The sequence below is a fragment of the Rhea pennata genome, chromosome 18 (genome assembly GCF_028389875.1).
Source record: "Rhea pennata isolate bPtePen1 chromosome 18, bPtePen1.pri, whole genome shotgun sequence".
Lineage (NCBI taxonomy): Eukaryota > Metazoa > Chordata > Aves > Rheiformes > Rheidae > Rhea > Rhea pennata.
In genome coordinates, this window is record NC_084680.1 from 6,417,447 (window position 1) to 6,443,459 (window position 26,013).

At 48.2% G+C, this 26,013-nt stretch overlaps 1 protein-coding gene across 1 annotated transcript in view; it reads right to left on the minus strand.

The window, feature by feature from the left end:
• The window catches only part of ASTN2 (astrotactin 2), a 410,202-nt gene extending 384,780 nt beyond the window's left edge, over window positions 1-25,422 (minus strand). Inside the window, exon 1 of the mRNA XM_062590667.1 lies at window positions 25,113-25,422. Coding sequence (XP_062446651.1) covers window positions 25,113-25,422 — 310 coding nt within the window. The remainder of the gene's footprint in view (window positions 1-25,112) is intronic.
• Between the last annotated feature and the right edge of the window lie 591 nt (window positions 25,423-26,013).

A 26,013-nucleotide genomic window follows, 5' to 3' on the forward strand; every position in this document is an offset into this window, starting at 1 on the left:
ATTATGACCTGTTGTAGCCTTCTGGCAACTTGAATATGGGAGAGGGCATGGACGTGATCAGGTCTTCCAGTAAGAGGCTGTTCTCAAAGACTCAAAAAGGTAGAAGAGATTGTTATAATCATTCAGCATGACCGCTGCCTGACAGTGGCCAACTAATTTCATTGAGATTTGTGCTTTGTTTTCAGCCTGAATTTATCTAATTGCAGCTTTCAGCTGCTAGATATAGTTATATCTGGGTCTGTAAGGTGGGGGCTTTGCTCTGAACAGCCTTATGCGCCTTCCCAAATACAGAGAGCTGGTCATCTAACATTTTTTCCAAGCTTTCACCCCAGAACAAAGCCACAGAAGTGTGCCTCGAGGATGTGCCTCTTTTACAAAGGGAAGGGATTGAAGTGCAAAAACAAAAATAATTTCTAAGCACCAAGCCAGCTTCAGCAGGGCTCAGCTGTGCTGTTACTGGCCTCCTCCCTCCCTTCACATAAAATGACTGACCCAAGACAGCCTTACACTAGATGCTTGCTTATCCAAAGCTTTCCCTGTCTGCTAGAAATCAACGCTCCAGGATAAATATCACCTAAGTTAATTAAGCCAGAAAGTACCAGGAAAACTACATCAGAGATGTGTGGCAACATTTTTCAAAAGCTTAAGTTGTATTTACTTGGTGAAAATTTGCATTTTGAATCTCTTAATATACTCTTAGCACAGCTGGCTGCCAAGCTAATTTCAGCCAGGTGTCATCCCTTGGCCAAACTTCCCACACCTACATGACTCCCTGCAGAACATCTAACAATCCCAAGAAAATGCAGGTTTTCAGGCCCAGAGGATCCAGTTTCTAAATAATAACTAATTAGACAAAACTGCACTAACAGCCAGGGCATGAGATTTTCATAGCCAGTTATGAAGCTCCTCCTGTAAAATGCCTGCACAGCCGCACTTCTAAGAGATCCTGCTCTTCCACACAACCAAAAGGGGTAAACAGGAGATGCCCTGCTCACCAGGGCATCCAGAGCAGAAGGCATTACCTGTAATAAGTCACTCTGCTGCCAAAACCTCCTTGGAACCAAATCACTCGGGGTTTCAATCACTTGAACTTCCTCCTTGATCCTTGTCTCCACATGACACCAGCTAGGGAACCATAGCCATGAGGCTAAAGGCTGTGGACATTTTTCCTAGAAGCTGTGCAATAGTCAGAACAGCTGTTTTTTTTTTTTTTTTTTTTTTTTTTTTTTTTTTTTTTTTTTTCTCCTTAATACAAGGAGTAGAATACCCCAGCTCTGAGATCTACAAAACTGCAGGAGAAAAGGAACTTTACTCCAAGTCTAATTGGAGGTCAGCCAATATAGAAAGTAGTGAAGTGTAATCTGAACAGGTCAAGCCAATGCAACTTCCTTAAGGGATGGTGGAAAAGAATTGTGCTAAGCAACCTGGCAGTATTATCTGCAAAAGAAAACCTTTAAAATAGATGAAGGTGATTTAGAGGGTCTAATTTCAGCGGATTTTCAGAGAGCTTATGATAGAAGTGCTTCATAAAAGATTAAGGAAAATAAATGGCTACTCAGTAAGGGTCACAGTCAAGCACGGATTACAGTTGGCTTGGCAGAAAGAAATAAAGACAATACTTCCCAAATTGAAAAGAGGTTAGTAGGGGCCAGATGCATTAGAGAAACATTTCAAGAAGTGGGTGTTGAGTTGCAGTTTGAGGAGGATCTTGGGGAGCTTTGGTTTGCTGAGGCAATGGGGCATGAGAAACTCCAAATAGATTCATTACACACCACGGGAGACGGATGATGAAATTCTGTTAAGACAATTAGCACATTCCGCACATGCTGATCTAGGCTGGTCGCAATCAGTCCTGTTCATTTGGTGCCCAGGATGCATTCAGGAGTCAGATTTCAGAGAAAGCAGCGTCCTGTAGGGCTCAGCATTTTAGAGTCAAATTGGACTGCCGCTTTCCGGAAAATTGAAGGTAGATTTACTAACAATGCTGATCAAGCCCCATATGTAATTGTTTCACCTTAGATACTGCTGATAGACAGAATCCAAAGGTGAATATCGAAGCCAGCTTTTGTGGCAGGATGTGTCAAGGGCTCTGAACGCATCTGGGCTAGAAGAGAAGAGCCAGATGCATCTCAGCTGAACAGTTTGAGATATTAAAGGAGATTGTGAAGCCCTATCACAGCCCTGCTTCTGATAATAGATAAGTAGGAACTGAGGAAGCAAGGAAGAGAACAGCATTTTACCAGCTCTAAATCAAGTAACTTTACCATCTCACAGGAGCTAAAATCATTACAGCTGAGTTGTGCACATGCACGCACGTACATTTTTAAGAACCTAGTTGATTTTGAATATCATTATAAATCCCAGTATAATCAGGGGCTCATTGCTCAGCCCTGCCGTGGGTGTCCCAGGGTAACTGGGAACCATCCCTCTCAAGGATGCGGGTCTCCTTTGAGGCACGTGGGCATAGCCTCACACTGGTAGGCCTATTAAAGGTGTTTTAACTCATCAGATTAGTGTCTAAAAAGAAGGAAAAGGCACTCCAAGGAATATCTGAAAGCTAGTTAATCTCCTGCAACACCTCTCCAAAGAGAAGTATGAAGACAGAAGCTCTTAACTCCACAGCGTATTGTTTTCTAAACTTCGGTGAAACAGGTACTCCCAGTCTAACCAGCGCTGGCACCTGGCATGATCAGAGCCTCCATCTTCAATTCCCAGCTGGAGAGGAACTCCACACCAGTGGCACTGGATCTTCTCACCCAGCCGCTCTTGCCCTGCTGCAACCTGTCCCGTTGCCTGCTCTCAGCAAGCTCTTCGTTACCCAAGAGCTGGAAAGATGAGACGGGCTCCAGCTCGTCCACAGTACACTCTGCCCAAATTCTCAGGTCTTTCCTGGTGAACAGGCACCACGTTATACTGTAGCTTGGGGGGAAGTTTTTAAGATCCTTAAAGCAGTTGTGAAAGTTCTTTGATCAGTTCATTCTAAATAGTAATTTTATGGTAACCAATCAGATACGTGAAATGCAGCAATTTGCAGCTTTTCAATGCCTGTCACTATCTACTGCCTCGGAAGAAAAGTGGGGCTCACTTTGTCTCTGAGGACTGCTCTTCCCAGGAAACTCTCCTGGTGAGCTACCCGCAGGGACATCATGCCCCACATCATCTTCAAGCTGAAAAAAAAAAAGGGGGGATTCTTGCTACGCTAACACATATATATTTGCCTGCAACCAGTAAGTGGCTAAAGGACGTCTACAAGCTTTTCTGACATTTAAAGGTGAGCTTACTGAAGCATTAGCAGATGCTGCTCCACAAGCAGCACATGCTGCCACGTAGCCTTACCCAGAAGCACAGTCTGGGCCAGCATCTCCTCCACAGGCAGCAGGGCCAGCTGAATCGAGGCTTTTGCCTGCCTTTTGTCAGAAGGAGGAAATGTTTGCTCAAGGCTAGTTACCATCAGGGATGCATATGTGCATTTGCGGGGCCCTGTGCCTACCCCAAAGCATCTGGCATACACCTGCAATAAGGAACCCCTTTCAGAGGCAGCCTTGGAAGCTGCTGAACAAATATTTGGCATAATTTGGGGGTGGAGGAGGAAGGGGCTGACAGCTCATGCAAAAAAAAAATAAGTAAATAAATAGAAGTTGGTTCAACTATTTTCATTAATGACCCTCCAAGGAAGGGGGTGACGGGACATGTAATGCCCAAATCTAACTTAAAAACCAAAAACACACACAAAAAAAGCACACACTTTTCATCACCCAAAACCAAAGAGTAAATCAATCAAACTCTGCTCCTCCGTGACATGGGAGGACGCATCACTGAACAACACTCATCACTCCCAGTTGATGATTTCTCATCTCACTACACTAGGAAACTCTTACAGTCGTGCCCCTGGGGTCCAGGGCCGCAACAAGGCTACTGCAGCTTCCCTCTGCCCCATAGGTTTTCACTAGCTGCAAAATACACTGAGTGATGCACCTCCCCTAACAACACTGTGAGCAACAAATCGGTTCTTGAGCAATTTAAGACTTCACAGTTTTTTCAGGGACACAGGAGGGTGCCACATTAGCTGCCTCTATGCACCTAACGAGAAGCTGCTCAGCTAAAACTTCCAAGAGAAATCCAGCGGCAGAAAGCACCCGGCTTCCACGGGGCTTTTCAGTAGGAAGCACTAACGGCATCAATCAGAAAGCCAGTTGAACTGCATACACCAGCCATCTTGTGGCACTTCTTCACCAGCATCTCTAGCAATATCTAACAGCAGGGGCACACTTCTGACAAACCCCAAGCAATGCTCTTCGCCGCTATGTACAGAAACCCAGCAGGACCAACACGTGTCATGCATCTCCTCAGCCACTCAATCTAGGAACCACCGTGTGTGCACACCGACAGCCGTAGAGCCTGCGTTTCACTGGTGCTGCCTCATGGCAATGCCCAGAACCAAAGATGACCCAACTACTTGACTTTGGACTGGAGACCAAACTGGTAAAAACAGCGTTGTCACATCTCTATGCATACAATTGGGCACTTCTTTAAAAACAGTTCAAAATAAACGCTCCAGTAACCCACTGAAATAAGACAAAACGGTATGAAGTGTCCCTGGGTACCCAGCATGGAGTCCTGTGAGCAGGGACTCAATAAACACTCCCTTAATGGATCTAACATACTGGAAGGGTGCAAGAGAGTCAATGCTCCACAGAGGCACTGCCAAGAGGAGCTTCCCAGCCAACGCCAACCCCACCCACAGGTTCTATCCTAAAAGGTGCAAGGGAAATTCAGAAGGGAACGTGCTCTACAATCTCTCTGCAGCTCCCTCCCAGCCAGAACCAGCAAACCAGGGATCGGTCAAATTTATGCTTCCATACATGTCCAGCATCTACTCTCTCTGCAAATACAGCTAGGAAAAGCCCCTTCAAATGGGATTCCTCACCACTGTTTTTTTTTTTTTTTTCCTCCAGTACAAATCTATTTAGAAAGAAGATAAAGCATCTCCAGTTTGACTGAGGTTTTATTCAGAGAAAGTTCTGGCTCAGAAATAATTGCCGTTTGCTATAATTGGAGAGATGCAGGAAAGGAAGAGATACAAGCGGAGTCTGGTGCAATTTTGGGAGATTTGTTACGCTTAGCTCACTTCTATCAATTTCAGTGGCTCAGACGCTTCTGACCTGTTGCTCAGCTTATTGTGAAAATGGCTTTTATTTACTGCACTTCCATTAAAAGATGAAATCCATGCATAGGGCTCACAGGGCAGAAAATCACAGTTTACGTCTCTGCTTATCTCCCTTCAGCGGCCTCAGCTCATTTTCACCCTGGCTTGCTCCCAGCTGCTATAAAAAATATTTCCGAGCACTGTTTTGAGTAGCCAAGCCCCTTTCCAGCCCACAGGGCAGAAGGCACATTTAGATTTTAAGAGAGTGCTCAGGGCTGCAGCCATTGCATCAGCCCAAGCACAGAGAACAGAGGGGACAGGGATGCTGTGACACACGCAGGCTCGTGGCTCCAAGGGGACAGGACACCGCTGGTCCTTGTGCAGGAACATGGACTCTGCTGTGCTCTCAATCACCATTCAAGCTGTAGTCAGAGCTATTCTCCTGCCAAAAAGTCAGTTCCCATTCGCTCTAACTTACAAAGATGGAAGAGGCCAAGAGAAGACTCCATGCTGCACTCCCGGTGGGCAGCAGAGAGGCAGGTGCCTGCATCCCTGGATTTTCAGACCTTCCTTATATCAGTTGCAAACTCTTCTCTCACTACAGAGCAGATGATCATCAACGCAGAAGCAGGCTCACCACTTCTTTCTCAGCCAGTTCCCATCCCAGTACTTCCCACAGACACTGCCAGAGCACTTTTCTCCAGAGCTGCAGCAGCACAAAAGCATCAAGCAACCCGTCAGACCTGCACATCTGCAAGAAAAGAGCAAGCAGCAGTGGGATATAGATGTCTCCTCACATGCTGGCTCTTGCCTTACACAGTAGACACTGCATGCCACATTAACCCACGCAATAGGGACAGTTGCATGTGTGTAGGTACATGCTTACACACATCCAGAGCTCTCCCAGCCCTTGTAAGAAGGTGTTTAAAACCAAATATGCCATCCCAAAGGGTAGCGGGAGATGGGCCCCAGCACCAGTGTGGAGTTGCTAAGGTTACCTCTACAGCTGGCTAATTAGAGAAGTTGTCACTCTCTGGCAGAGATCAGAAGCATGCATGCAGGGGAGAGGAGGGGAACTTTAAACAATGCAGATCATTTTTAGAACATGAAAGCAAAGAAGAAAACCCGAAATCCTAACGGGACAGTATGTTACTGCAATCTGACTCAACAGCAACATCCCCCTCTCCCACAGCCAGCCCAGTGAGCCACGCAGAGAGGACAGCAGCCTAGATGTGTGTGCAGGTGTCTCAGAGTAGAATTTGCTGCTTCCCTGAGCTATATAGTCTATTTTCCACACCTCCACCTGCCTATCCCTCTTCTTGCTTTGGGTTTGCACTCAGTCCCCTTTCCTCAGCTCTTTACGTACCACTGGCCTAGAGTAGGGTAGTAAAAAAGGAGCCTTCCCACACACCCACACAGGAATTTTATATCACTTTTCTTTATGCAAACAATGAGCCCCTCTGGGCCCTCACAGAGGAAGTGTTCTGGCTTAGTAGATAAGGAAGAGTGCTATAAGGAGGCCTACTTGCTTGGTCAAGGTCATTCCATCAGCATGTCAGCAGCAAAGGCCAAGAAGAGAATCCCAGAATGATTCAGAAGCCTGTGGTGGTGTGCCTGTGCGCACAGCTGCCTTCGTGCACCCAGCTCTGCCCGGCCGCCTGCCCACTTCCACCCCAGCTCCAAGAGCAGAGGACTCCTTCCCGAGGAGCCACAAAGGAGGGGAGGCACGACCACCACTGTCCCAGTACAGTGTGTGCTCTGTTTTGGGAACGCCACACAGCGTGCACAGAAGGTGTCCCATCCAGCGTAGTCCAAAGGCTGGCAGCTTCAGGGGAAAGAGCAGAAGTCATTCAGGCTCTGAGACCAGGACTTCGAGGAAGGGAAGTAGTGTCATGCTTGGATGGCAGTGTTGCTGGAGTGTTACTTTCCTGCTTCAGAAAAGTTTAAGAGCAGCAAGATTTAAAAAAAAAAAAAAAAAAAAAAAAAAAGGAGAGAGAGAGAGGGAAGGAGGGAGAAAGAGAGATGAAGCCAAAAATGCAAAGAGATCCCTGGAACTGAAACACTTGCCAAGTTTCTCCATAACGCTTCAAGACACCCACTCATCCTCCCCAAGGGCTTGTCAGACTCACATGGCAAAAAATACATGTTCCACACCCACCCAAACCCAAAAGAAAGGACCTTTAAATAAATCTGGAATTCAGGGCTGGCAGGAAGACGAAGTTGGGGGTGGAAGAAGAATTTTTGGTGTCTTATTTTCTAACGAAGGAACTGCGTGACAGCTCTTCTATAGCAGTCCGGGCCGCATGGCTCTAACTCACGTAGCCCCCTCAGACATCATAATAGATTGCTTTTAATTATAGGCACATGCTCAAAGGCCTCCAGGTAGCTAAGAGAGCACAACAGAAACTAGAACTTAATGGAAATAAAAACCCACCACCACATGCCAATGCATTTAGAAAGTCATGGAAAAGAGAATCCCGAGAAGCTGCAGGTTAGTGACCAGCTGCGCTGTTTGCCATCCCACCCCAACGGGAGCTGTAGGCAGCTGGCAAAGAGGAACGGGATGCTTAGCACAAGCCCAGGAGAAACCCTAGATATCTTCTTCTACACTATTCCCTTTGGAGTGGAGCACAAAAGACTGCTCTGTGCAAGACGCAGTGCAGGGCCCCAAGAGATCATAGCTTAAACAGGCAAGTGGACAGCAAAGGCAAACGGCCGCAGAGCAAGAGCGGCCAGCCCAGAGCCACGCTGGTCGGAGGCAGGAGTGGTCAGCTCCAGCCTCCCCCTTCATTCATAATTGAGGCTGTGCCATTTGGCTAATCCATTATGCAGATGTCTGCTAAACAGCTGTGAAAAATTTGCTTTCCATTTGTGAGCTTTCAGACCAACTCCAATCACAAGCAAAGGCTGATAAGGTTAGAAAGGGCATGAAGAGCACATCAGCGGACGAGGGCACAGCACAGGGGAAAGGAAGGGGCCGAAGGGCGCTGGGGCTGCATGCGCCCAGGCTCCGACTCCATCAAGCACTCCTCATCTCATGCCTTTTTCCCCTCATGCTTGCTGCATGTCTGATCCATCAACTGCCATGGAAAGAATCTCTGGAGGAAAATAATCACGAGGGACAGGGGACCTGTTATTGCTCCCTTCATTCCGGACTTCGCAGAGTTCCTCTTGCCCAGTGTGCACTAGCCACACCAACAGCATTGCAACCCACTCACTTCCACCACACTAGAGACAGGATCACTGGCACCACCATCAAAACCCATAGTGTTTTTGAAGTGTATTGATCAGTCTTTGGACACAGCCATGTTTGGCTAGGGGTAAAGTTTTGTCAGGAGCTCTCCTCAATGAAAATAATTTTTTAAATGTGTCAGTTTAAGGCTATAAAAATACTTTTAGCATCCACAACTCCTCTTCAGCATTTTCATAATAATGCTGCAATTTCTGCTTCAAAATATCTTTCCAAACTTATTGTTCACACATACACTGAACTTGAAAGTTCAGAACTCAGCCAAAAGAGTTGTGATCAAACTGGAACAAGTCCTTCCTTAATCAAAAGACATGTTTTTTCTTTTATCAGTTCTAATTAACTGAGAGAGTTCTTCCTCAGCACAAGCCTCTGGTCAACATTCAATGTGTCTATTAGACCTCCAAGGAAAATCAGCACCATCCCCATTACAGTGGTGCCATCTATGTTTTGGACAATGCACGGATATCCTCCAGATCACAACAGGAGAAGAACGGCAAGGCTGTTAGAGGCAGGGAACAGCCCATCATCCAAGAGCTGTTCTGGCAGGCTGCATGTGGCCTGGAAGCCAGGAGTTTCCTCACATGTCTTAGAGGATTAAAACGAACTCCAACACTACAGATGGCCCATCTGTTCACATTTGCACAGAAAACCTTGGAGTTACCTCAACTTTTACCATTACAAATGCATGCCCATGCACTGGACTGATTTATATTTCAAACAGTGCCGCTAGGATCCCAGAGCATCATACAGCCATGACTTAGGCCTAATAGTGTCTTACAGCCTGAAATTCAGTTTTGCAACCGAGAAAACAGAGGCCTGCAAACCCAGGCTGCATGAAATATGTTACCAGCTGCTCAAAAGCAGAAGCAAACCTCTGTGGGAAGCTATACACCTGCCCTATTTCTTGCCTTCTGCTGGCCACCACAGCAGACAGGGTGCCAAACTAGTTGGGTCTGGATCTCCCTCCTTTAGACCATTTCCAGGATCCAGCCTTTCCCCTTAACCCAGTTCATGCCAGGAGTAAAGTCTCTGTGAGCAATTCCCTAACTGCTGTGTGTATTTTAATAGACTTGGAAGAATACAACCACAGAGAAAGCTGGGGAAAACACTCTTCTCTGCCTTTACTAGTCAAATTAAAGCTGTTATTTGTTCCCCAGCTTGGTCCACAGCACCTTTTCTCTTGTCTAGCGTGATTCTGGGTCTCACAGGCCTTCCAACTGCCAGAGATGATGCAAGAGCTACCATTAAAAATAATAGCTTTTCCTGAATCCAATTCTTCCCTCACCCAACACCAGCAAAACAAGTAGAACATTAACGCCTCATGGTTCACCCCTAGGTGCCTTCAGAGAAGTTTTACAGAGAGGCAATCAGAGTAAGCAGTGATAAAAACAGTAATAACCCCACATTAACAAATAATCCTTGCCTTTTATGCCCTTGCCAGGACATAAATATGTTACAGCCAGGACATAAATTTTACCTCCCTTCCCAGTCCAAAACCTCCCATTAACAGGGACTGGGAGCTGCTGTTCCATACCTGCTCCCTGGCAGAGAGAGCCTACAGGCAATTTGAGACACCATTCCCAGGAGCACTACCACAAAGCTGTGTCAGATGCGCGCCAGGTATTTCACAAACCAGTCTCCACCATTCCTGCTGAGGAGAGGCTTTGCCGATCAAGAGGTACTAAAAAATCTGTTTCAAATGACTCGTTGCACACCGTAAAACAGCAGGGAAGCTTGCCAGGGAGATAAGACCAGCCAAATACAGATCTCCACCAGTGGGGAACAGTTTTGGGGAGTGAACGCAGCTAGGAGATGCAACAGCAGAAAGGGAGATGCCACAGAGGGAAGGCTCTTCTCACCAGGCCAACTTTTCCTCAGCATCCCCTACGCACACCTTCTATCTTATCCGAACATAGAGCCCACCCAGGGCTGCCAGGCAAGCTTAATCAGCAGGAATGTCACAAGCAGGGTTTCTGTTTTGTGTTTAAGTGGCTCATTGAAAGACACTGTAAAACCCTTCATCATCAGAGGAGGAAAGATTTTATGACAGTATTTAACATAAGACTGGGCAGCAGAGGAAACCTTTACTGGCACACAGGATTTCTGGTGGAGCCAGCCCGTCTGGGCTGCTCAGGGGCAGCCAAGGGCGGCCAGAGACAGAGACACTGACATTGTCGCTGCACCTCCAACTCCAAGCTTGCATCGTGACCAGATCATAGCTCTCATCCCTATTCCCACATGCCACTGGGGTGCAGTATATTAAAGAACAATTTGACAGTTAAGCAGCAAAGAAAGCTGCTACAAAAGCAGAATAAAACTTAGTAGAGCAACGAGCAGCAAGTCTGTCTTGCAAACCGCTGCTCTAGCAAGACCCCAAGCTGGCTACGAGCAGCCCCTACAGGCAGAACCCCCAACCTCCTCTCAGGCTTGCCCACCGCAAGACAGTGGTTTTCCTCTTCCAAAGCGGCAGCAGACAGAAACGTAGGAAGGACAAATGCACTGTTTGTCTGGAAAGAGCAAAAACCAGAAGAATAGGAAACAGCAGTACTGGGATACGATGAGACGTAAAGCAGTGTAATAGAGTTGGTGTCTTCCAGCAGCTCCAGTTTCTTGAATTGTGTTAAAAGACAACACTGTAGGTATTAAAAACACATTTTCAGTAGCTCCTATGATTTTATGCAAAAACTAAAGAAAGAAATAAAAAGAAACACATGGCTGTTGAGCCAATACAACAAGGCATGTAATTGTCACCACAAACTTCTATTGCCTTTCTGAAATCCAGTCGATTTTGAAGGCTCTTAATATCCAGGAACCTTGAATGAAGCTGGTAATCTGCATTTGGTTCTCTGTGGCAGTGCAGCTGCTGCTGAGCTCATCTCCATACTCAACAACCTCAAAGAGGGCCCCTCAGCTCAAGTTACATTTGAAGGTACCACCAGGACAGGACTCAGGGAGGCAAGGCTGACGGACCTGCAGGGGGTAACATCTGGAGCTCCTCAGGGAAGAGGCATAAGAGCTTGGAGCCTTCAGTGCAAGAGCAAAAGGAAGAAAAAGCTGGCATGCAAAGGGGAGAGAACTCCTCTTCTGTAGCACCTGCCTCTTCACAGTAAGGAACAGCCCTGCTAAAATGCTGCAGCTAAACAGCCTCATGCTCTGCTTACCAAGCTTCAAGGCCAGGCCAGGGTACAGAAGAAAGCAGGAAGGAAAGCAAACTCTAATTAGAGCACATGCAACTCTTTATTCCACACAAGAAAAAAAAAATAGATCAAATATACATATATATGTGTATATACAAACATACACATGTATGCACACACATTTTTTATATATATATTTATATATATATAAAATATATAACTATATATATATATATAAAATATATATATATATATATATATATAAAATAAAGCTTTTCCCCAAATTACCCACTACAACAGTGTTTGCAGCACTAATCTAGAATCTAGAAATGACAGACCCAGGATTTTGAGGTATCCCTGCTTGATCCCAGGGGCACACACAACAATTCCCAAACCTAGAAACATTAGAGAATAACCTCCCCTGCTGGCGCATGGTCTCCTTAATCACGCAATGTCAAGCGACAGTATTGCGAGCTCCTCAACTCTGCCAGCACTGCACCTCCTTGATGTTCTGGGCACCAGGATGCATTTAATGGGAAAAAAGTTAAGCAGTTTTTGATTTTACAGTTTGCTTATAGCATACATTTCAGGAGCTACGCAGCATGGAAAAATTACATTCCATAAACAAACTGCTAAACAAAGCAGGCTAAGTGTGTACCACTCCACACAAAAATAGAATCAAGCTCGTCTCAGTATTCTCAAGCATATGCCTATGACGAGCGCTTACATTTAACACCCCTTATCCCACTTCTGGTTTTGATATTTTGGCTCTGTCCCCATTGACAGCAGCTTCAGACTCCTACCACTGCCCGTCACACTCCATCTAAACTGGGAGGGCACGAAAACCAGAGAGCTGGGTTGAACAGAGGCGGAGGGCTGCAGTGCCCTCCCTTGCTCCATGCCAAGGACGGTGGAAGGCAGCAGCAGCTCGGGCCGCTGATGCCTGCGGCACGGGGACATGCCGTTAATAGCTGCCTCAGGGACGGTCCTTACGGTGTCACTTCTGAAGGGGACAAAAAGACTCGCACACTGTGTACTTCAGCAGCCACTTACACCCTCCCTCCCCAGGGCTGCCCAGCAGCCACCCCTGTGCCCATCAGCTGAACTCTGCCACCATGCTTATGCCCAGAAGCAATATCTCAAGCCCTCAAACTTTATTATCCAATTTCTTGGGGCTGCACGGAGGACATTCCCCTGTGAGTGCTTCTTCTGCCAACATTCAAAGCTGTTGAAGCTGCGCAGTAGTAATTCCCATCCGCATCTACTGCCCCAGGAAAAATATTTTTTTCCCTATTTTTTGCATAACAATCAGCTGAAATCGTTTTCCTTTTCTCTCAAGAAATTCTGGCTCAGATGAAGCACCAGGCACAGCGCTAGTCCAAGATCAGGCTTCATAAAGTTACACATGCAAGCAGGAGTAGGAGGGGGACATGTTACCGCAGAGATTAGAGCGCAGCCTTTACTGATAGCATTCAGTCACCCTGGCAGGCTGCAGCACACTGAGTTTGTAAAGCTCCTTGGGAATCCTTCAAGATGAAAGGTACAATATGATACGGCTGTATTATATCCATGGGCTTTGTTACAGTACACATTTCCTAGCATGGTTTTATTGCTGGAACACAAAGTTCAGCTGAAGCCCAGGGGCTGTCCAGGTGACAAATGCACCCCTAAATACTTCCATCAGCTCCACAAGTGATGAAAAACGCAGGAGCCCCTGATGTGAACAAGGTAGTCAGAGCAGCAAGCACCCTTCGAGCAATAGCTGGAGAGGACTAGCCAGCACAGGTAAGGCCAACATCAGCCCTCACTGCTGGATGGGCCTTTAGTCTTTAATGCATTTCACCACCAGATATCTCAGTCCTGTCCCCAGAATGCCACTGCTGTGATCGGCTCCACTTCAACTGCCCCTCCAGCAAAGCCTCCTGTCCCAAAGGCCATCACCTGCAAGGGCGAGGAGGCTCCCCTGCATTGAATCTACCTTAATCAAGTAGTGCCAAGCACCAGCATTGCCCATGAGACCTCAAGCTGCCCATGCAGAAATTACCTGCATAACCACTGCCAGCCCATAACTGCTCAGAAAAGGTCCATTTACTGACCTCACCTTCTCTGGACAACCTCCATTCACTGCAGGCTCTACCGTCATGGGATTGCTGCCTCTGAATCATAGATCTCCTTCTGCAAAATTCTGCAAGACTGATGCAGGATGTTCCTGGCATGGATGCATCTGGAGCACTGCATCTAATTCTGGGCTCCCCAGAACAAGAGAGACACCAGCATAGGGCTACAAAGATGGTTAGAGGACTGGAGCATCTCTCTTATGAGGAAAGACTGTGAGAGCTGGGCCTATTTAGCATGGAGAAGAGAAGACTTAGAGGAGATCTTATCAATGTCTACAAATACCTTAAGTGTGTGTGTGTGTGTGGGGGGGGAGGTTTGTCAAGAGGATGGGGCCAGACTCTTTTCAGTAGCGCCAAGCAATAGGACAAGAGGCAACAGGCACAAACTGAAATACAGAAAGTTTCATCTGAATACATGGAAATCTTCTTTACTATGAAAGTGACAGAGCACTGGAACAAGTTGCCTAGAGAGGTTCTGGAGTCTCCTTCTCTGGAGATACTCAAAATCTGCCTGGATGCGATCCTGTGTGATGTATTCTAGGTGACCCTGCTTGAGCAGGGTGCTTGGACTAGATGATCTCCAGAGGTCTCTTCCAACCTCAAGCACTCTGTAAATCTGTGACTCTGCCACATTTGGGAGGTGACTCTGGGGCTGGAGAACTGCAGGCCACAGCAGAGCATGAACAAGCCCAAGCCCCAGGAGACAGAGGTGAACCCCAACACATTGCCTTGGTTCAGTAAGCTCCTGTCTACTTGCAAACTCATGTCCAATCCTAGGAGAGACGGAAGGAGCTGATTTCTTATTCCTTTGGAAAACTAGAATGAATTCTGATGCTACAAATGAGTTTGTACACCTAATGACCCTGAACCACTCAGTTCTAATAGCGTGAAGAGAGTGAGAGCAACATACATCCACCAATTGCCTTTTGGATCACCTTCCCAAGATCACTCTTTTCTTCTATCTTTCCAGTTTCCCTAAGACACAAGAGACTGAGCAACAAGAAGCATGACCACAAAGTGAACCAGTAAGAAAGATTTCGAAGCCTGGGAAGAATCCCATGGGTAGATTACAGGGAGAAAGAAAGTTTAAACCTCTGAAATGCATACAGCAGAGAGGTACAAAGGATAAAGAAATGTGATGGACATAGAAAGAAAAATGGACATAGCAGGATGTCCCAGCTGCCCCTCCAAGCTCTCTAGGGCCACAGTCCATGCTGAGCCTGCTACACAGACTGTTCAGATCCAGAAAGCCAAAGTGAGGCTTTTCCACCTCCCTCAACTGCCCAGAGCACCCTGTGCAAGACAGCACTAAGTAACTGAGAACTAAGTCAGAAGGATTGGCAGGCACCTGCCAGGGTAACCCCCTTCCCCTGCAGGATGCCCAGCTGAGCGGGAAACGGGCCCCTGGGGAGGCAGAGGGCAGATCGCACGATGGGTGCGTGCTGTGGGAGTAATTAATTAGGTTACTGGTATTAGCTTTTACCCCAGCCCCTGTCATACCTCCAGGCAGTAACTGCAGCAGGGACAAGGCGAGCATAAGCAGAAGCATTTCAGCCTCAGAGAGCAGACCTGGCATGCTCTGGCCAGAGAGGAGAAGCAGTAATCTCTGGTCCCAGGCTGCAGTGAACAAGCTCTGCTCCAGGTCCCCTCCCAGCCCAGATGAGGAGCCCCGCATTTGCTGTCATGGCACGCTGCTGACATGGGAGCAGTGAATCAAGAAGCTGATGATACTGAACAGTTGGTTAGAAGAAAAAAAAAAAAGAGAGAGAGAAAGAAATCCTACTACACTGTTGCCAACTCCTATTTTCTGTCACTTGATCATGTATTTTAGGGATGTTCTGCACTCCCTGCTTCCCCAGTAACTCAGAGGCCAGAAAGAGCAGCAAGGAACGGATACAGGCTGCGAACGGCCTTGGGGCAGACGCTATCACTGCTGCAGCAGCCGGTCAGTCACACAGACACGCTGCAACGCCAGGTCACATCACATCAACCCTTCGCTAGAGAGCGGCCTTACGGACTAGCTGAGGACCCCAATTTTCGCAGCACATCCCAGGGAAGGGCAGAGCGCAAGGCTCCACCGGCAGGTACGGCTGCCCCTGCTGCCCGACAAAGAGATAACGGAGAGGAAAAACATAGAAAGCGAACCAGAGCCCCAAAGATACCTGCACAGCCGAGGTCTTACAAAGATGGCCCATGGATGCCAGGGCTCCCACCTCTCCCCACAGCCTCACTGCAGCACCACCAGCTGCAATCAAGGCTCGCCCATGCTAGGCACGGAGCAAACAGCAAGACAACTTCGGCCTTCAAACCCGTGGCCTGAAGGGATGGGACAAAATGACAGAGGGGGGAGAGACATATGGTCAAATGGCTTTTCTGTGAGGTCAGGCAACGGGGCAGCAGAGCTGGAAGCAAACCTCAAAGTCTCCAGACTCTGCACCCCAGTTGCCGAGTCTCTGACCCTGCACTTTATTCCTTTGCTGCTCCGCTTTTGGGAGGGCAGACCTGCATCCTAAGTTAGTCCATAGGGTCTTTTCAGCAAGGACAGTGCCTCTCTATAGGCATCTCATCAGCGCTAGAGAAAGAGAGGGGTATTAAAAACCAAAATAACTACCAGCAAGCTCCCAGAGTTTCCTTTCATCAGGTCCTAAAGGATCCTGTAGCAGTGCTCCACCGAGACCACATCTCCATGGGTGCTGGCCCCTGCCTCCTTCTCCTTAACAGGATCACTCCCATGCGTATGCCTAAGAGCAACACCACCAGCTCAGTAATCTTCCTAAATACAGCAGTTACCAGGTGACTGGGAAAATCTCTTTTACTGCTGATACTGCTAATGGAAATTTTCTCCCCTTTTTCTGCTGCTTTCAAAGCCAGTTGTGGTTTGGTACAGACTTTGTCTTGCACACAGGCAGGAGAGTTGGAAGCACAGAGAGGAGGGATACAAGACTGGTGGGGAGCAGCTAATGAGAAACAGAGGGGAATGCGTTTTTCTTTCTTCCTCCCCACCAGTCTCTTCTGTCCAAGGAGAGCGCCCTATCTTCTCCCAGGCAGTCAGCCCAGCCTCCTCCTGCCATCTCCTTGCTGCAGGAATTCCTCTTTCCTCCCCAAACCACAGCCAGATAAGTACTGTGGAGGCACTCAGCCAGCCCAGCTCCCCTTTTCTGCTTGGCACACAGGGGAGACACCCAAAGGGATCAATGGGCCAAAATCTTTAGCATCACTATTTTTCCTACCTGCCTCCTTTGCAGGAGAAAGCCAGGAAGCTTCACTCATTCAGTGTAGATGCAGGAGACCAAGATCACTGTCTGTTCCTTCTATTTGCCATTCTGCTTCTTCAATACCATTAAGTGTCTCCATACTGTCTGGACACTGAAAATCTTAACCAAATTAGCTGAGACCTGAGCAGCAGCACAAGCATTCAATTCTTTTAAGTGGCACCACTTCTTGATCTGGTTACATGTAAAAAATCATGTCTGCTTGAGGCTGTCACCATTCCTACAGGCAGCAACAGAGGCAGGACTAGGGAACAGTAAGGGAAGACTGGACAAGGCTCATCATTCCCCATTTCAGATGGCTACAACGAAAGGAGGGAAACTCCAGAGGTGAGTTGTGAGCTGTCCCTGCTGTACAGTGTGTAACAGATAGGAACAACAACCTACCCCAGTGAAAGATATTTCTGTTTTCTCCACTTTTCTCTTCAGTCTCTAACCCCAATCTACCCCCACATTGTGTAAAGCATTTTGCTGGCCTTTGGTGTGACAGTAGGTGCTTCACAAGCCACCTGTGACTGCTAACATATGTGCTAAGGTAGCAGTATAAGATTAATACCTCACCTTTCCCATAAATAGCCTCAATCTATTCTCTTCCATCCCAGACGATCCCAAGCCTGAATTCCTGTTACTCAGGTAACACCAAGAAAGCCCAAGGGCTCAGCTGGATTTCACAGCCAGCCAACACTGCACATTAACACCGTATCACTGAGGCAGCATGAAGGCTTGTCCATCAAACAGCCTGCGTTCACTTTTAAGGGCTTAGAAAGGAAGAGGCAGCAAGTTGAGGAGGTAACGTCATGTGCATTGTGGCACAGGCTTCCCAGAACATCACTCGTTGCCCCAGCCCCCAATGGCACAGAGATGTGCAAGTTCCTCACCTGATACTAGAGGAAAGGGTACGTTTTCCTCCAGATAAAAAGCGTAAATAAAGATTTCTGGCACACCTACATCCTAGAAGTCCCCTCCCGTTGCATGGAAGGAAGTGGGGAACCAAGGTGATCACCAACTTCCAGCCTGCCCAAGCTACTCCTACTCCTATAGCCTGACAGTTTAGCTGCAGAATACAGGCTGCTTTCTCTATAGTTAATCTTCTGTTGCCACTAGCTGGTCAATATGGGTACTCTTGGAGAGCAGCAATTCCCTGAAAGTAGTCCTTCATTTAGTTACTGGTTCCAGTTTTAACTAGGATTCTCTCTCCAAAAAGCACCCGAAAAAATCCCAGCAAGCATGATGTGGATTTGCTGAACAAGCCGTTTGACTCTGTCTTGGGAGGGGGTGGGAGGAGCAAAGGTGAAGTGGCCACCTGAGGGACTGACCCGTTTTAATGCAAATTCTGTGGTTTCCCAGGACATCAAACACCACTTTGGGGGTAGTCGAGGGTGAGGCAAACAGCAGTGGGTCCAGCAGGCAGCCTGAGGCAGCAGCAGTCACTCACAGGACCATTCCCACGGGCTGGCTAAGAGCTGGCAGGCAGAACCTCACCCCGCCAGAGAATTGCAACAGGTTAAAACCTTCACTAGATACCAACAACCTTCTGCTGACGGGTCTGGAAGCCTCCTTGCTTCCCTGCCCCCAGCCTTTCTGGGTGTTACAGAGCCTGTCCTTTCTGCAGCCACAGCAGCCTAGAGCTCAGGACCACGTCACCACTATAAGCCTACCTGCCCCAGAGCATCCACATACCAACGTGGGGCCAAGGCCTGGCCTGAGCCAGGTCTTCCAGCCCCTTTCACCTTCAGCTTCTGATGACAAGAACTCAATGCTCAGATTTAAGTGATTACATAGTTTCATGCAGCAACAACAAAAAGATATAAGATTATAAATAAAATTGTTACCATAAGGTTTTTCTTTCCTCCTCCTGAATTTCCACAATAAATTCAAAAAAAATGGGTGTTTTACTCAAAATGAGGCTTTCCCCCCCCCCACTGGATTCTCTGCAGGACAACTGCTACCTCCATTTCTCAGAAGGATTAAGCTTAAAAAGTTTTCCCACCATTTTCCATCCCTTCAAGCCTCCTGCAGCATTGCAGAAGCTACTCAAGCAGCGTCCATTAAAGCCATTATAAGGAAGAAGCAGAGGGAGACTTAATACGAGTCGCCAAAGAGAAACCGGAGCTCCTTCCGCTCACGCGACACAGCGGTGCCTTGGCGAGGCTGCATGCGGAGGGGAGGGAAGTGGCAAAGCTCGGCTCAGCACGGACCTTCAGACAAGGGCTTGGGCTTCCTCGCCCGCACGGGGCCGATACAACCGTGCCCCTCTGCTACCTGCTCCTGCCGTTCGGCTCCGCGGCACCATTTGCCGCGGCCAGCTGCTCGGTTCACAACAGTAGCAACAAATTAGAGAGAACAGACATTGACTTTTCCCACAGGGCCCATTCGCATCTTCTGCCAGGCCAGGCAGATTTTCAGGCCAAGAACTACATGATCCCAAAGGCAGCTTGCTCGGGAAGCGGCCACGCGCTCAGGCACCCTTTCACACGCATCCCTCAGCCTGTCCCTCTCCGGGGGGGGGCAGCTCCCTTTGCAAGGGGCTCAAGGGTATTGCAGAGTCCTTCCCCATGCCCCTCTGCTAAGTTTTGCAGTAGAAATGAAAGTCCAGCATCTGCAGTGATAAACATAATCGCACCATTTGTTACTCGTCTCTTTTGCCCCAGTGCCTACCTCCTTCCCCAAGGCAGCCTCTACTGCCTGGAGACCTCCCAGATCACACAGGCCAACCACCACAGCTGAAGGGCCTGGAGGGAAAGTAGCCCCTGCTCTCAGGTCTAGGATGTCCCCTGGCTCCTCAGCCCAAGAAGCCTGCTGATGCATCTCGTCTTCCACTGTGCTTCCTCACTGGTGCTTTTACTCAGTCTTGATTTTCTCTACTCATCTCTTGGGAGATGTTATTCTTTGCCCCCTGGGAATGTCCAGGAAGGAAAAAAACCTCATTAACCAAGCTTCTTGCCAAAAATGCAATGAAATTCAAGTCTAGCAGGAGACAGTTACCAAGAGGTATTTAAAACAAATTTAAGTCATCTGCTTCTCTTTACCATGTAGAGGCAACCCAGTTTTTAAGAAACTAACTGGGAGAAAAGAATCCTCCTGCTCAGGGCAGCTGAAGTGTAACTACAGAGTCTCAAGCCAAGAACTTTATCCCTTTGCTACCCACACGATCCTGCTCAAGATCTCATAGGCCAACACAAAGTAGGGCAAGTGCCTGAAAGAACAACACTTCTTAAAAGCAGCATCAAAATGCTCCAGTCACACTGGTGTTCACAGACTAACCCACAGCTTCTCCGCTCAGCTTTACAAAAATTGATTTCTCGACAAAAGCAAGGGTGGTAAGCAAATATTTTTAAGAAAAGAAGTAAATTCAAACAATTTAGAGGGAAGTACATGTCTTCCCGTGTTTTAATGCATTCTTACCCTAAAGAGGAAAAAAAAAGTTCAAGCTCCTGGGTGGTTTCAGGAAAAGTTAAAATATAAAACAGAAGTGACACAGAACAGATGAGTAAATGGACGAACAGCACAGCTTCAAGAACCAGGCAATAACAGTGTTCATGCCCCATGCAATGGGGCCACAGTTAGACACTGATAATGTAGGTGCACAAGCACCTTTTCTGACAGCCACAGAAACAAAGCCTCCTGTAGCACTGCAGATGCTAGTCAAACAGCATCCATTAAAGCCATTTATGAGAAGTGTAGAGTAAACTGCTCTTATGTAAGCCACTATCGGGTAAGAGCGGTGCTTGCTGAAAATTTGCCTGCCTCTCTTTCTTTCTCTCTCTATATATATCTGCACACACATACACAGAGCTCATCTAAATTAGCTCAGAAGCTAACTGCTTCATTCCCTGAATTGCACTTAAAGCAAGCTACGCTGCTTGCGGAGCAGCTATTGCACGGAGCACATGGCTGCTGACTAAATCAAGATACATACCTCTGAGAGACCTCATCATACAAGAATGAAGTCAATGATAGGCTGCACCATTTGCCAGCGTAACACTAGAAGAATTAGAAAAAAGTACCGCAAAGCATCAGTTGTATCCAAGGTTATGGAAAGGGCAGGATGCTTTTTCAGGAAAGGGGATGCACAGCTATTCATAACGCACTAGTGGCAAAGTTACATTTGTCATTCCCTGCCACCACTTTGCTGCGTAATTTTGAGGTAATGCAACTGTGGGATAGGGGGACGAACATCTTTCTTGACTCTAATGCAATAGACTTAAAAAAAATAAAATAAAATAATAGGAAACAGACCCTGTGACACTCTGTTGAAGGAGGGACATGGAGTAAGGTAGAGCTTTTGACCAGCATTTCAGCTGCAGGTCCTCTGCTGCAATCAAGGAAGGATGAATCAAGGAAATAAAAGTATTCCGAGTCTGTTTGGGGATGGTGAAACCGTTGCCTTCTTGCCTCCACACCTGCTTTCAAGTGGATACATGTAGGCAAATTCACTGCAGAGAGAACTCCAGGCAGCCTTGGAGCTGGCGGAGCATCTCCAGACTCCCACCACCCCCTAGCGGGCTCGCGCGCGCTTCCCGCACTCCCCTCACGCCTTCTCACAACTCGCAGCTCGGGCACGCTAGCAGGGATGCGACCGACTTTCTTCTACACATGTGCCTTCAGCAAGGCGAGCCGTGGAGCCAGGAACGCAGAAGGAGTCAATCTGCGTGGGAATTTCCCAACAGTGCTTTTTCATTACAAAGTGTCAATTATGCATCAGCTCCAGCAGAAGAGGTTTCTCCAGCAGGCAGTTATAAAACTCTCAAAGCTCTCGCTTCCAAGCCTAGAAAGGTGGCAGGTCAGCAGTGCTCACCTGAGCTCAAGATTCACAGTGCATCGGTCAAGCCAAAGGTGTGACTTCTGGATGCAGTGAGTGTCACAGCGTACCCCACAACTGGTTTTGAAAGAGATTTAGGCTCATCCTAAAGCAAAAAAAAAAAAAAAAAAAAAAAAAAAAAAAAAAGTGCCTAATATCTCAGTTTTTCAGGGGATCAAAAAGAGTTGCATCCTACCTAGGAGAAACTCTTTAAAGAAAGCCAATGCAGAGCACTGCATGCCTTTCATACCAGCCACTGACTCAAAGCATCTGTCTCCTCTTTAAACACCCATCCAATAATAAATAAATAAATAAGGTAGTTTCACACAGCTACAGACAACGCTATGGCACCTGCAAACCTTTAGCTACACATCTCACCTTCCTTTAGTACTGAGGAAGGAGTAAAAAGGAGCAGAGGAACCACACCAAAATTGAGAGACCTATTAGGCATGGAACTGCTGAGCAGGTCCAGTAGTCCAGGACTACTGACTCTGCCTCCCAGAGTTGCATCGCTTATTTAAACAAACTCATTGATACAAGGCAAGTGAATGTTTTATTTTGTGTTTCTTGTCCTGGCAAGACTTTTGAACCCTGTGGAGGCAACCTCAGAAGTAGCTGCTTTACAAAGAAACTCATGCTCCCTGCAAGGGATGAGGGAAGTTGCCCACCAGTCACTAACCACCCCCACAAAGAAAATAGACAATAGACTCCTAAAAAATAAAAAATGATTCTCAACTAACTTTACTTCAGAATCCTTAATATCAGCATCAGGACTCAGAGGTGTCTCTTTAATGCCTCTCCCCCCCTTCTTTTTGGCTGCAAAATTCCCTCCGGGATGCAATTCAGAATAGCTGGTCCAAGGTGTGTGCTTTAGGTCTTCGTAATGTGTCCCTAACCCTGTGAAGCCAGAAAGTGATCTCTGAGTTCAGGCTCTTGCTGTTGGCAAAAACATTTAGAAACCTTTATCACTTCACCTCTTAAATATCCTCCTGAACTCAGGCCTAGACACCTGCTAACCATGCTCTAGCAACAAGCATACACCTAACAGCCAGAAACCAACTACTGGTAAGAGCTATTGGAAATTTTTTAAATGCAGGGAGAACAAACTGCTCAAAGCCTGCCCACAAGTCGCTTCATACAATTCTACTGATCTCTCATATGTAACATTATTTTTACCTCCAAGAGCCCATCCAGGTCATACACAAGGCAGCAGTAGCTTTAGGGCCCCCAAACACTGCTGAAGTTAGAAAAGGATGCAGCAAGAAGAGACAGAGAGAACTCCTGCATTACTTAGTGCACTAGAAAAAAAAATGAATATACAAGCCAGTAGAAATCCTCTAAAGCACTCATCCAGAAAAGAGTTAAGCATATCTGAGACTCGGTTGCCACTCCAGGATACAGAAAAAAATTGCAGCAAATTTGAAATATCAGAGCATCCATGGCAATTCGTGCGCTAGACCTTCAGAAAGGACAAGCGTTTTACCTTCTCTTGAGGCAAGGTGCTGATTAATTTCAAAAATGTGACGAAGCCATCCCACCCTGGGTAAAGCTTCCATTTATCTTCCGACAAACCTGACACCTGCAGCTGCAGGGGAAGAGAAGGGCACATGTTGGGGTCTTTAGTCCATGAAGGAACAGCAACCGAAACAGTTTTGCAAGAGACATGATACATATTTAAGAGTATGCAAATAATCAAAATCCTAGGCAAGCAAAGGAGAATTTTTTAGCTGGAGACATGGTCTCTCTACCAGCAGAGACTCACAGAAGTAGGATTTGCTATACAAGATCATCTCTGTGATCTATCAAGATGAATTTCTCTCCTTTAACATGAGCTACTACCTACACAGTACACAGAGGAGTTCTTTGCCTTATGATATATTTAGCCCAGTGTGCAATTCACACCCAGTCCCTGAAGAAACTGTACTCTAACCTGAAAATTCAATTCAGTGAACCATGAAACTTCTCATTACTTTTAATCACTATAAGGTAAACGTCAATCCTACTGCACTGAATCCTTGATTTTCATTTTTATTATTTGAAATAGGGTGTCTGGTTTATTTGGGATTTTTGTGGTTGACCATGCCTAAGGAAGCCAAACTGCAAAGCCAGAACTGAAGAGGTTCAGTTCAAGAGATACCATCAACTTATGTATTAAAGATACTCACAATGAAAAAGCTTCACAGAGGGTAACGAAAGGAGCAGGAAACCCAATCATTTCCCTACTGTGGCACACCACACTCAGTGTGACAGCAGTCACTTCCACAAGGTAGGACTAGACTTATGCCTAGGTGTTTGCCGGGTGGCACGCACGGGAGGCATCTCGACATACTAGATACACACAAGGCAACGCACTGGAAGTCGCAACGCAGTTGTGCGAAGCCGTACCTCAGACATGAAGTTAAACAGGTACTCAAATTATCCTAGGTTGAGATATCGGAAAGCAAGAAAGCTAGTGGATAAGGAGGAGCTATATTGAGATCAACAAAAAAACCCTCCAGTGATCTGCACAGCAAACACCAAGCTTTCCATGCAGAATCCTAAACAGTTCACTTTTACCGAGTATAGCAAGGCAGATCAATGTACACAATAGGATAGAAGAGACAAGGTGCAGCTTGAGCACCTCACCTAAAACAACGGGGTCAGACACCAACATGAAAGTACAACAACAAAAATATTTCCAGTCTCATCCTCCCCCCTAGCCCCAAACAAAAGCTGAAATACAGAGAAAGTCTGCAGGCATTCTGCAACAGACCCAGTAACTGGAGCTGTGCATGAAGCAAGAAGCAGCTCGGAGCTTTAAGACCAAGCGTTTACAAATTCAAGCTCCTGCTAGAAAAACAGTCCCTGCTTTTCCACCAGGCTCAGCCGTAGCTTCTCCAGGGCTAAGCATTTAAGTTGAAGTACTAGGGGCAGCACCCGTCACTTTATAGCCTGAGCGAAGATGCTTTACTCGCAGGTCTTTTTAAGAAGGCAACACAGCAGCCCTCGGGCCCTGTTTTTTGTTTTTTTGTTTTTCTTAAAAAAAAAAAAGGGGGGGGGAATACCTCCCCAGCAGAAAACAGGGGTGCACCAAAGACAACATGAAAAAGCCCGAAAAGACAACCAGGCGGCCAAGTACCGGGGACCGGAAAAAGGAGGAATGGGGCAGGAGGAAGAAAACCCGAGGCGCAGCAGGGCGAAGCGCTGCCGCGCACCGGGAAGCCCGAGCGCTCCGTGCCTCGCGGGGCGCAGGCGGGAGCCCCGCGCCCGGCGGCCGCCGCGGGGAGCCGGCACGGGCGGCGCCGAGGCCGCCGGCGCCCGGCGCGGGGAGGCAGGTGCGCCGGGCCCGGGGGAGAAGGGCGCACGGGAGGCGGCGGGACGGGACGGGGAGGGGACGGGGGCCGCCCGCCTACCGAGGGTGAAGAAGGGCAGCTCGGTGTTGTCCAGGTCGTCCTGCACGGCGACGCGCCCCGGCAGCTCGTTGCGGACGAAGAGCAGGAGGCGGGAGTCGGCGGCGGCGGGCGGCGGGGCGCCGCTCCAGCTGATGTCGTTCTCGCGGAGCACCGGCAGCGTGGACACCGTGACCGTCTTCACGCGGCACGGCCCGGGGGGCTCCCGCGCCGCCGCGCCGGGCCCGCCGCCCGGCAGCCCCAGCAGCAGCAGCAGCGGCGGCAGCAGCAGCGGCGCGGCGGCAGCGCGGCGGCGGCGCGGCGGAGCGGCCATGCCGGGCCGAGCCGGGCCGAGCCGCGGCCGGGCGAGGCGAGGCGAGGCGAAGCGAGGCGAGCGGTGCCGGGCGCACTGAGCCGCCCCAGCCCGCCGCGGCCGCCGCCGCCCGGCTCCGCCTCCCGGCCCGCCCCGGCCCCGCCGCCGCCGCCGCCCGCGGGGATGCTCAGCCCCCAGCCCCCTTCCCAATCGCCCGGCTCCTGCCTCCGCCCCCGAGCTGGGGCTGCTGGGTCTGGGGCTCCTGTTAGCGCAGCATCCCTCAAAGCTCCGGAGAGGAGGGGGAGCCCCACCACTGCCGTGGCACCCTAGCCCTGAACCCGGCCCACCCGTTCACCTTCCCATCCCGCCTTTAATCAGGCTTCATTCTTGCCACCTGCTTTTCTGCACTTTCTCATGGAAGCTGTTAACTCATTCCTGTCACTCCCCGACTCCGTTTCCCCCGCTACCTGTAGCAGCTTCTCCCCTTCTCCTCCAGTGCTCGCGTGTCCTGAGCAGCGTGGTACCCACCCAGCCTTCCACCCCGCTTCTCACCCCTTCCTGTCCTGTCTTTTTGCTCACTTTCCTTTCCTCTGTTCCCCTGGCCTTCGTTTT